Source organism: Engraulis encrasicolus, chromosome 2 (genome assembly GCF_034702125.1).
Source record: "Engraulis encrasicolus isolate BLACKSEA-1 chromosome 2, IST_EnEncr_1.0, whole genome shotgun sequence".
NCBI classification, from domain to species: Eukaryota; Metazoa; Chordata; class Actinopteri; order Clupeiformes; family Engraulidae; genus Engraulis; species Engraulis encrasicolus.
The window spans coordinates 44168543-44181042 of NC_085858.1; the positions used below are offsets into that span (position 1 = coordinate 44168543).

The 12500-nt window shown below is 43.0% G+C and overlaps 1 protein-coding gene across 1 annotated transcript in view; it reads left to right on the forward strand.

Moving 5' to 3' along the window:
* The window catches only part of LOC134464840 (voltage-dependent T-type calcium channel subunit alpha-1I-like), a 294648-nt gene that overhangs the window by 185050 nt on the left and 97098 nt on the right, over window positions 1-12500 (forward strand). Inside the window, exons 9-13 of the mRNA XM_063218175.1 lie at window positions 242-608; window positions 1418-1680; window positions 1992-2150; window positions 9976-10127; window positions 10566-10751. Of these exons, the coding sequence (XP_063074245.1) occupies window positions 242-608; window positions 1418-1680; window positions 1992-2150; window positions 9976-10127; window positions 10566-10751 (1127 nt within the window). The remainder of the gene's footprint in view (window positions 1-241; window positions 609-1417; window positions 1681-1991; window positions 2151-9975; window positions 10128-10565; window positions 10752-12500) is intronic.

Here is a 12500-nt window from a genome sequence, read left to right on the forward strand (position 1 = left end):
TCTCTCTCTCTCTCTCTCTCTCTCTCTCTCTCTCTCTCTCTCTCCATCTCTCTCTCTCCATCTCTCTCTCTCCATCTCTCTCTCTCTCTCTCTCTCTCTCTCTCTCTCTCTCTCTCTCTCTCTCTCTCTCCATCTCTTTCTTTCTCTCCATCTCTCTCTCTCTTTCTCTCTCTCTCTCTCTCTCTCTCTCTCTCTCTCTCTCTCTCTCTCTCCCTCTCTCTCTCTCTCCTCTTCACCACAGATCGGCTCGTTCTTCATGATCAACCTGTGCCTGGTGGTCATCGCCACCCAGTTCTCGGAGACCAAGCAGCGTGAGCACCAGCTGATGCAGGAGCAGCGTGCTCAGTGCCTGTCCTCCAGCACCCTGGCCTCCCTCACCGAGCCGGGCGACTGCTACGAGGAGCTCTTCCAGCTGGTCTGCCACATGCTCCGCAAGGCCCGCAGACGCTCCGCAGCCTTCTACAACACGCTACGGGGCCGGCCGCCGCCACCAGGGGGTGGGGGCAGGGGGGCAGGACGGATGGGCAGGGGAGGAGGAGGAGGAGGGAGCGGAGGGGTCAGCGCTGTCAACGGAGGAGGGGAGAAGCACCATGGACATTCGGGGCATGGTGAGTGAAGAGACGGAGGAATGGGGGTGGTGGATGTTGAATTGAATTGAATTGAATTGAATTGAATTGAATTGAATTGAATTGAATTGAATTGAATTGAATTGAATTGAATTGAATTGCATTGAATTGAATTGAATGCTTTTGCAATACAAATACAACACAAATGCAAATCCAGAACAACTTCAAATACAAGGTTAATCCATGCAGCATTAATATGCATGCTTATAATATGCATGTCTTTATTGCAGTGTTTCCACAGCTCAGAGAAATACAGTACCTTTTATATCATTCGGTTTAGTGTCTGGGAGTAAAAAAGGGAAAGAAAGAGGGGAAGAGGGAAGAAACAAACAGACAAACAAACAAAGGGAAGGAAGAAAAATGTTGAGCTACAGTTAGGTGAGGGTTCAGCAGCTATATACAATAGTAGAAAGAAGAAGCCTCATGTACCTTTGGGGAAAGGTGAGTAGGGAAAGGAGAAACCAGGGAAAGGAAAGAATGAAAGGGAAGGGGGAAAAATGGTAACGATATTTTAGAGGCTTGTTTTTATGAAATTATTTATGTATCACATGTGTGAACATTGAATGCAAAAGAAAAAAAGAGACAATTTATGACAAAAATAGAAAAAGACTGAAAAAAGGTCAAAAGGGTTCAACTACAAACAACTGAAAGGCTTAAACATGTATCTCAACTCTCTTTAATCATTTGTTCTGTTTCTATTTTCATGGACTGCCTATTTATTCATGACCCATTGTTATTCAACTCATTTTCTCCTCTTTTCTGTTGTCTTTCTATTCAACCTTTCATGACAGCGCCCCACTGTCCGCATCAGAGCAAATTGGACCATAGCTCTCAAAATCTGGACAATGCCATCTCCCTCTCGGTCACCTCCAACCCAGAGAGCTGTCCCGAGTGCTCGGCTGCGCTGTCACTCACGGAAGGGGAGGGAGCGAGGGTCGGCTCGGCCAATGGGGAAGAGGACGAAGAGGAGGAGGGAACTCTGGAAGAGACGGACAGGGAGGAGAACCACTTGGGGAGCAGGAAGGAGGGCGATAATAAGAAAGGAAAGTCCAAGGTAGGGATACAATCAATTAATCGATTAATCGACTTTAATTGGTTAATGCGCATTGACCAATTCAACTGACAAGAGACCCTGGTGAAATGGGCATGTGAAGAGTGTGTGTGAAGAGGGGTGTGAATAGTGGGAATATTTTAATCACCTTTGGATTAAAGAATTTAAATAGAATTAATTTAAATGTAGTATTAGATTAAGTCATTTATTTGAGAAACATTGAGATTCCCCCTATCAATTAATCCTAAATCGATCGATCAGGCAATCAACTAACGATTAATGAATTAATTGATAATTTGCATCCCTAGTCCAAGAAGGAGAAGAGGAGGTCCTGCCTGGGGTTCTTCAAGGACGTGTGGGACGAGATGAGGGTCAGGCTGTGGAGCATCGTGGAGAGCAAGTACTTCAACAGAGGCATTATGATCGCCATCCTCATCAACACCATCAGCATGGGAATCGAGCACCACAACCAGGTAGCATCATCAACACCTCACTCAATCTGTTTATATGCACATCAATAAACCCTTTACAATCAGGTTTTTTGGAGAAACCGGTTTATTGAAGTGCTATCATCAACACCTCACTGATTGGGGCTAGTCAGAGTCACAATCACCTGCAGCGACACTAAGTAGCCTAATCTTTTCAAACAAAAAGTTAATTTTGAAAACTTTCCCTTTGTTGTAGAAAAACTGCACTCTTAACTACAATTCTTTTTTTTTACTTTACATTTCTGCGTAAGCCTTGTTCAGCGTCTAAAAATGTATTTCAAAATAAATTTCATCAAAGTAGTTAACATTAACTTGTAACAGGGTGAAAGACACTTTGAGTCTGCTCTGCCATCGTCCATGGGGTATAAATACTCTAGTTATTATGGGTTACATCCCATTGGTCCAACAGCCCATTAGTCCGACCACACATGTACTATAAACATACCTGTCAACCATCCCTAATTTCCCGGGAAACTCCCTAATTTTGACTCATTTCCCAATTTCTTCCCGATTTGAAGTTTTTCCTGGAAATATCCCGGATTTTTCACATTATCAAAAAACACCGTCGGTCCAGTAATTATAGCCACGGCCCTGTCCGACGAGCCACACCCCCTCTTGAAGAGAGATACAGAGAGTCTTGCTCATAGAGGTAGAAAATAACACTAGAGAGGACACAGCAATTTGCGACAGCACTGGGAAATGGCAGCTGGAGCTTCCTAACTTCCGTAGGTAGTGTAGGTACCTTCGGGCAATGCAAGTCAATGGAGAACACGCCCACCCCTGTCAAAAAATTGACTAAAACTGTGTGAATATGAAGTAACACATTAATCAAACTCCAGATTTGAAATGGCAGGCTAAATATCTACTAAAATCATATGAGTCGATAAAACACATTTAAAAATCAAATAATATCTTTTATGAACATAGTTAGCAACACACTTCAACTATTGTCCTTGTATAGTGTGTTGGCGGACATTTTCACATGATTAAGCCATTTTTGACAGAGGTGAGCCTTGTTCTCCGTTAATTTCCAGTTCTCTGATCTACCTACAGATAATGGCCGCTACAGATTGCCGTAAAAAGGGGGGCGGGGTCCTCTCTAGTGTTATTTTCTACCTCTATGGTTATGCTTATCAAGCTACCTGCCAGAAGACACCAAGAATTGAAGTTCCTTGAAAATACGAGCTGTCACCCTTGAGCTCCGTAGCGATTGTGCGCCCACTCTTTTCCTCAGAAACCGTCAGTTCATGCAACGCATAAAACAGCCTCGGAAGAGCGAATCATGCGATTAACCTAATTACAACCTGTACCAGCACGGCGTTTTGCACGAACAGACAACTTGTGCGACAAAACAACAATAAGAAACTCATTGCGCTCATTGCACTGTTTCTCCACGCTGTAAAACGTGTGCTGAGGGATTTTAGACAGTACTGCCTTTGCAGGCGTGCTGTTGTGAAAAGCAGAGTAGTACGCACCGTCCGATCCGTCTGTGTCATCCTGTTGACTGTCAGAATTTGGCCTTAAGAAAATTTCCCGGATTTTGGCTTAAAATATGGGAATTTTCCCGGATTTTGGGAACTCAAAGTTGACAGGTAGCCTATGACTATAAACAATTCCTAACCCTAACCGTCATTAAAGGCATGTTCTGTCAGTATAGGCCTACAGTTATTTTAGAGGCATCATTTTGTACTTATTCACTCTTAAGGTAGCCTCTTACTGCAGCAGGGGTCGCCGGCGACCCTATTCACTTGCTGAACATGCTTAACTACATCATAACAACATTGCTGTGACATTACAGAGAGCCATAGTGCTGCGCTAAGGGGTTAACTAAAAAATTAAAACTACGCCCAAACCAAACCAATTCCTAACCCTAACCGACATTAAAGGCATGTAGCATGTAGCCTGTTAGCCCAATAGCCTGAGCGTTATGCTCCTCTATGGCTTATTGTCTGACTTATGGGCTCTCGGACTAATGGGCTGTCTGATCAATGGGCAGACCCCGTTATATGAGGCTAGAACATTCTAAGGAATGGGCTTTGTTTCTGGAATTCAAATGAGAACCTAGTATTCCATCGAAGAGTGTTACTTGTACAAATACATTCTGCGAGTCAAAACCTCTCCTGAAGATTTTATTTCTGCAACCTGTGGCAAATTGAACACTTACTCTAAAAAAAATCCAGTTGCTAGTTGTCTTTACATTTTGGGTCGTTAGCATAGTGTACAGTTCAATTACATAACACTGTTTTCATTAATTGAGTTTGTCAGGCTTACGCATTAATTACAAAAGATCAATCCCATCCTCTAAAGTCTATAAATTGCATATTAAAGGCTCCACTTGTACAACTCAGTGTGTAATCCTCAGCTTAGCGGTAGGGAGGAATTTCAGCACTGCAGTTAACAAAAACGAAAGTTTGTAGCGCCATTTAGTGTAGTTAAGACACACACACACACACCCCAAGACAGTCTGGACCTTTTAACAGGGCTCCGTGCTCACCATGTCCTCTGGATACCTATCCCATCATCCCTTGCACAGTCAGCATTCAGCTGCTCTGACAAAAGAGTGTATTTTAATCAGTCAGGAGAAAAATAATACAGCCGAATCCCTTCTGAGGGGCTGTTTGCGTGGGCTTGGCTTTTGGAGAGATGTCGCAACTCAACATCCTTTGAAATTGCAGATGCTCGTTTCTGGTGCGCACTTTTTTTTTTTGGCACACCCTTCTTCATTCTTTTTCTTTTTTCCCCCTCCCTGCGCTCCTTCCTAACCCTCTCCTCCCTCTTTCCCTGCGTTTTCACCTCTCCTCCCTCTCTCCCTTCTTTTTCACCTCTCCTCCCTCTCTCCCTTCCTTTTCACCTCTCCTCTTTCTTTCCTCCCCTCTGTTTGTCTCTCATCCACCCCCTCAATCCATTGCTGCCTGCAGTGGAGCCTGTTCTCTGATCTCTGAAGAGTTTAAAAATAACACGCCAGAGAATAAGAGCAAAAAGAGGTAGTGAGACAGGCGGGGAATAAGACAGTGAGAGAGAGAGAGAGAGAGAGAGAGAGAGAGAGAGAGAGAGAGAGAGAGAGAGAGAGAGAGAGAGAGAGAGAGAGAGAGAGAGAGAGAAAGAGAGAGAAAGAGAGAGAAACTAGAGACAGAGACAGTGATACTAAACAGAGGCAAAGGAATTGGTATGCACAACACAGCATTACACAGCAGTTTCAGCTCATACCACGGAAGACTGGTTCCAAAAATAGTCGAATTATTGTGTCTCTATCGTGCACACATACACATTGGAATTGGAATATTTTTTACCTCCAACAGGTATATGTAATACCATTCTTCTGTAGAGAACAGGTGGAGGGCAAGAGACGTAGAGTAGATATACAGTAAAGAGAGAGGGATAGAGAAAGAAGGAAAGTAGGAAGAGAGCAGATTGGTGTAGAGTTGTTCTATCCACACTCTCCTGTACACTAATACTTGGGCCAAACACATTTGTGCACACACACATCTCTCTCTCTCTCTCTCTCTCTCTCTCTCTCTCTCTCTCTCTCTCTCTCTCTCTCTCTCTCTCTCTCTCTCTCTCTCTCTCTCTCTCACACACAGCATAATTAAGGTATAGGTTGGACAGTGTTTCACATAATGTGTTTTTGAGTCTGCGTGTTTTGTGTAGGACCTGCTTTTTATCTGATTATAATTTGTAATTTCTGAATCATCAGAATTTCATAACACCTGTTTATACATTTTGTGTGTAGCCCCTGTTTCCCAAATTAGCCCTGTACGTACGTGTACATTTCCACGGCCAGATTCTGAAGGGCATTGAGATCGCATTTACATAATGAAACTACCCGTGGCTATGTTTAGGATCTTTAAAATTTAAGCAACACCCAATACAAAACCTAGCTGTGTAATGAGGAGAGTTTCAAGGGGTTTTATTTTGTAACACAAGTTAACACTTTCCTTATGTGCTCTACAACATCGAGCACAGTTATAGGTCTATTCACAGAATATTCCAGTTTCAAACATTTTGTCAGTATTCGGTTTAAAACAAGCTCTGGGATATTTTATTTACATGCGTGGAACAACATTTTGCAACCGGAGTATTGCAACATGTCCTCATTTGGAAGGAGAACACAAGTTACATGAAGAAAGTAGAACATTCCTCGCATGTACGTAAGTGTGCTCAGTGTTTCTAAAAGACAAAACAAAAAAAGATCTCTTGGGACAATTCATTGAGGCGTAAACGCTCAGAAGACATGGTTTTGGGATTAAAGTGCCACATGTAGAACTTCTTGACAATATACAGTAGAGAGTGGTCATGGCGGAGGTGACCTTCAAGCAAGGAATTTTGTCCTCCGTCGCTCCTGCTGCACCATATAAGTCCCTCTGAATACAAGCATCTGGTATATGACATGTACTGTAATGTAAATTGAAGTGCACAGACTTAACAAGGTCACCATGGAAAGTGGGAGGTAGCATAGATTACTAATGTGGTTTTGCAGGCTCACCACTGAACACATTATTGTGTATGTGTGTGTTTGCGTGCTTGCATGCGTGTGTGCGTGAGTGTGCTTAAGAGTGTGGGCATGCATGCATGTGTGCGGGTGGGCATGGTTGTGTATGTGTGTGTGTGTGCGCGTGCATGCGTATGTGCGTGCATGCATGCATGCGTGAGGGCATGGTTGTGTATGTTTGTGTGTGTGTGTGTGTGTGCATGCGTGCGTGTGCGTGTGTGCGCACGAGTGTGTGCAGCATGCATGCATGCAGGCGGGCATGGTTATGTGTGTGTGTGTGTGCCTCTGCAGCCATGCTTGACAGGTGATCAAAGCAGACGCACACTGCATCCTGTGCATTTCCACACTCATTCAAATTCCAGAGCCATCGCAAAGAGATACACAAACAGGAAGAAGGTGAACAGCAACTAAAACAGGTTTATGAAAGATATAAACATATTTCAGTAGTTTTATTAATCCAGAGGCAAATTAAGATGTCTGACATCTTACGTAGGTACATAGATACAAGACAAACTGTAGATAGCCTACAAGACATACGCAAAGACCTAATAAACATTATTTCACATTGCAGTAAACATACTGTATAACAAAAATATAGTATAGCATAGAGTGTAGCATAATGCCTTACATCATGCCTTACGTTAACATACACACACCCATGCTCTCTCTCTCTCTTAGGGTGGGAGACGTGACGCCTTGTTTTTTCGTAACATTAGTTAAAAACCTACAAAACTGTTATTTTCCTTTAAAAAACAAATGTCAATGAAAGAAGATGTGGTACATTATGTTTCATATTAGTCTTAGATGAGAAGAAACATTTTTGTTAAGATTTATGTAAAGGTTTATATGTCAAATTTCCTGCGGTGTGACTGTAACATTAATGAAACAATATATAATAATATATATAAATTAACCAACAACATTTTGAATAATGTATGAAGCATTTGGCATGATTGCATAAATCTTAACTTTAGATTAAGATATGTGAATGTGGAAAAAACTCAAGACAGTAATATTAACTACAAGTTCAATTTCGTAACACAAATTGCGTCCTGTGGGGTGACATGTATGTCAATGTTTGTGAATGGGCAGCTGCAAGGCCAACTACAAGGGTCTTAAAGACTGGCTCCTAACCAGTCAGTACCTCAGTTATTGGAGAGTGCTGTGGAAGTTTAAGGTGACTCTTAACCTCTTAATATGTCTTCACATTGCAATCTTTCTGTCACGCAATGCTTAGGTTCATTTTATGGTGTCCTGTGGTGTGACTGCTCTTATAGGAGGAAAAAAAAGTTTTTTATTAATGAAAACACATATTAAGATTAAACACAATATCATTATCAAGTTAGCATGAGCTCAGATGTCAGTCATGTATACAAAAGGATTAAAATTGCCATAATGCAGTGAATTCCCTGTGGTGTGACTCCATTTTCCTGCGGTGTGACATGCCTATGCAATGTGTTGATGCAGGACACATTTTCCCCAAAATGGCAAAAATAAGGTGAAATTCCACAGACCACTAAGTGCTTTATTTTTTTCTATTTTTTTCCAATTTTTATCCATCATTTTTTTCAGGAATTTGAAAAACTTTTTTTGTGTGTGTTACGCCCTTAAACGTCAACCACCCACTAACATAAAGGAAGCAACAGAATCAGAATCAATGCAGGAGACACTATGGCTTATTAGGAAAGGGATGCTACATCATAGAGCAAGGGCATCCAGGAGCGTCGAGGTGGAGATGGTTTATCACGATCAGCCCTGATGACTGTGTCAATATCCCCATGCTTTAAATGGCTCGTGCTCCGGTGCTCTGTGTCATTGATACACATGGCTAGCCTTGCGTCCGGTGCAAGCCATGTGGTGTGCCGGTTCTGTTTTCATTTGCCTCCCCCTTTTTAAAGGACTTGTCAAAGGAGTGGTATTGATCTCTGGCTGAGGTGCCTGACAGTCCGAGAAATAGAGGTGTAGGTGTGTGGGGGAGAGAGAGAGAGAGAGAGAGAGAGAGAGAGAGAGAGAGAGAGAGAGAAGAGAGAGAGAGAGAGGAGAGAGAGAGAGAGAGAGAGAGAGAGAGAGAGAGAGAGAGAGAGAGAGAGAGAGAAAGTAAGATAGAGACAATGGGAAATGAAAGAGGCAGAGAAGCAGATACAGTGAAGAGAGAGGGATAGGGAGACAGAGGGGAGAGAAGGCAAGTGGGAAGAGAGTCGATTGGTGTTGAGTTGTTCTATCCATACTGTCCTCTGCACTGTTTGACTTCCATATGTCATGTGTTCCCATATAGACACACTTGGCATGGCTCCAAGCTGCCGCAACAAATGATGAAATCCAAGTGCATCCAGAGATACCAATGACAGACACTTCCACAGACCTTGCATTAACTTTCACTCTCTCTGTGAGCTCCTGGACTATCCCCATGTCTCAACTCTTCCCTCTTCCCCATGCGATTTAAACCCATGTGCCGTGTAGTGATAGGACGACACAAGGTACATGTACAGAATTTCAGGTGTGCAATTGATTTCATCCTTTTTCCAGCTGGGTGAGAAGGTTATTTTGTGTACCCTCCCTCTCTTCCTCCTTAATGGCGTCCCCCAGGGATCGCTCCGTGGACCACCTTGATTCTGTGTACTCTCCAGGTAGTCTTCAAAATGGAAAGGCTTTGCCATATCGTCTGAGTCAAGGTGGCGTGTAGTTCTCCATGTAATTGCCCCAGAGACATACAGTCAGTGGCAGAACAATTGCACACAGGGCCCCAGGGCAAGACACTTATAGGGCTCCCTTTACAGGTTGCCGAGCTCACAATAGGGGCCCCACCACCAACACAGGAGGCCCCTGGGCCCAGGGGCAAGTGCCCTACTTGTCCTTCCTATAGCTACGCCCCTGCATGCAGTGTTATCTCTTCCCTTCTTATCCAGTGTCAACCGGGGCAGGAAGGGTGGAGCGTATGAGTTGTATTCTTCTAATAAGGATGAGCAGTCGTGACTTTTTAAAGATAACTTTCTTTTTCACTGTAAACACTTTTAGCCCAGGCAAACCAGACATACCGACAACACCGTGCATAAAACAGAAAGGATTTGGAAAGCCATTCAAAAAAGTAAATAAGTCTTTAAAAATAATTCTATAATTAAATTTAGTATATGTGCAATCACAATGAAGTTTAATCTAATCATTTGTAGTCTAATCTAATCTAATCTAATCTAATCTAATCTAATCTAACACATTTGTGCACACATCTCACTTTTATTGGGTTTTTGTTTTATTTTTCACAGACTTCACACATACTTGATTAATCTTAATGAATCTGATTTCTTTCTCCCATCCCGTCCCCAGCCGGATGAGCTGACCAACGTGCTTGAGATCTGCAATATAGTCTTCACCAGCATGTTTACCCTGGAGATGATCCTCAAGCTGACCGCCTTTGGCTTTTTCGAATACCTGCGCAACCCCTACAACATTTTCGATGGCATCATCGTCATAATCAGGTACAGCATAGAAGGAAGACGATAACAAAATTACGCTTTTCTCTTTGAAATGCTCTCTCGCCGTCTCTCTCTCTCTCTCTGTCTCTCCATCTCTATATTTCCATATTTACGTAACATTATACAAGCAGGTATATGTCACCTTGTGCATGATGAAAGTGTCAACATTCTCTCTCTTTCTCTCTCTCTCTCTCTCTCTCTCTCTCTCTCTCTCTCTCTCTCTCTTCCTCTCTTCTCAATCTTGGTCTGCCCCCCCTCTCTCCCCCCCCTCTCCATCTCTCCCTCCCCCCCCTCTCTCTCTCCCACCCCTCTCTCTCTCTCTCTCTCTCTCTCTCTCTCTCTCTCTCTCTCTCTCTCTCTCTCTCTCCCACCCCCCTCTCTCTCTCTCCACCCCTCTCCCTCTATCCCCCTCTCCTCTATACTCCACTCTCCCCTCTCCAGTGTGTGTGAGATCATAGGCCAGGCAGATGGGGGCCTGTCAGTGCTGCGGACGTTCCGTCTGCTGCGGGTGATAAAGCTGGTGCGCTTCATGCCTGCCCTTCGCCGGCAGCTGGTCGTGCTCATGAAGACCATGGACAACGTGGCCACCTTCTGCATGCTACTGATGCTCTTCATCTTCATCTTCAGGTATAGTAGAGTGTGTGTGTGTGTGTGTGCGTGGGGGGGGGGGGGTTATGGGGGGGTGAGGGTATGGGTCTATTGTGTGCTCATGAAGACCATGGACAATGTGGCCACCTTCTGCATGTTGCTCATGCTCTTCATATTCATCTTCAGGTATACAGTAGTAGTGTGTGTGTGAGGTGTGTGAGGTGTGTGTGTGTGTGTGTGTGTGTGTGTGTGTGTGTGTGTGTGTGTGTGTGTGTGTGTGTGTGTGTGTGTGTGTGTGTGTGTGTGTGTGTGTGTGTGTGTGTGTGTGTGTGTGTGTGTGTGTGTGTGTGTGTGTGTGTGTGCGTGTGATTGTGTGTGTGTGTGTGTGTGTGTGTGTGCGTGCTCACTCAGTGGGTAATTGGCTTAGCTGCATCATTGACCCCCTCCATCAACAATGAGGAGACACAGAGGAGGAGGAAGAGAGAGTAGCACACTATACACTACACCAGTGGTTCCCAACCAGGGGTACGTGTACCACTAGGGGTACGCGAGCACACCTAAGGGGGTACTTGGAAAATAACAAATGTAATACCTAATACTGTATATAGAGTCCAGTTACATTGGGCATCAGTGAGTAGGTACTCATCATATGATAAAATGGCTTAGGGGGTACCCAGGACAAAAAAGGTTGGGAAACACTGCACTACACTACACAACATCTGTCCTCCTCAGTCGAAACACTCACATAATACGCATACACACTCTGTCGGTCCAGTAAAATCTCACTACCTTTAGCAAAAAAGACGTGCAAAATATTCAGCATTAGTGAATACATACAGTACAGTAGGACACAACACTGGCTTTTACCATTTTTCCATGACTGCACCAAACACCTTGGAATTCTCATGAAAATCACATGGTATTGTAAAATATGAGTGGTTTTGCTGCTGCATTTTGCAGCTGACCAACAACTGATTGACCAAAAATCTAACAGTGTGTACATGGAATGGGAAGATGTGGCCCCTTATTGCACGCCGTACCTCCAGTGGCATGCTGTAATAATCATTGAAACGTTAACTACCATATTACTACAATACTATGAAATAACCCAAGCACTTTAGTAATGCACTACGACTTGGTCAGTGCCATTCTGGTGACAACAAGTGTATAACGTTGTGTTTATGGGGTAAGTACAGTAGAGTAGAGTAGAGTAGAGTAACTTTATTGATCCCCAGGCGGAAAATTAATGTGTCAAGTATCTCCCATTAAAAACACACAATGATGCCCACATAGGCCTTTCAGACACATATAACACAGGTTATAGTTGGGTAAGGGAAATAAAGACTACAGAAAAGGCAATTGTGCAGAAACATATTCTGTGAGTTGAGGTAGACAAGCGATTACCATGACCAAGAATGAGTGTTGCCAAGTAAGTCTATGTAGTATACATGAAGAGATCAGATGCAAGAACCCCTAACTCCGTTTCTGAAGACCTGCACTTCTATATTTTTAGGGAACCCAGTTGTTGGTTTGGTTTACATTTATGTACTTGATAATACAAATAAATAGTTATATTACATAAAAAAAAATATATATATATATATATATATATATATATATATATATATATATATATATATATATATATATATATATATATATATATGCAATTTTGATAAGAATGAATTAAGATTGTTTTCTGAAAAGGCACTTAGGGGGTTTTGCATCTGAACTCTTCACATGTAGATTGGCTCCTACTTTACATTTGACTACACATTCGCACACATG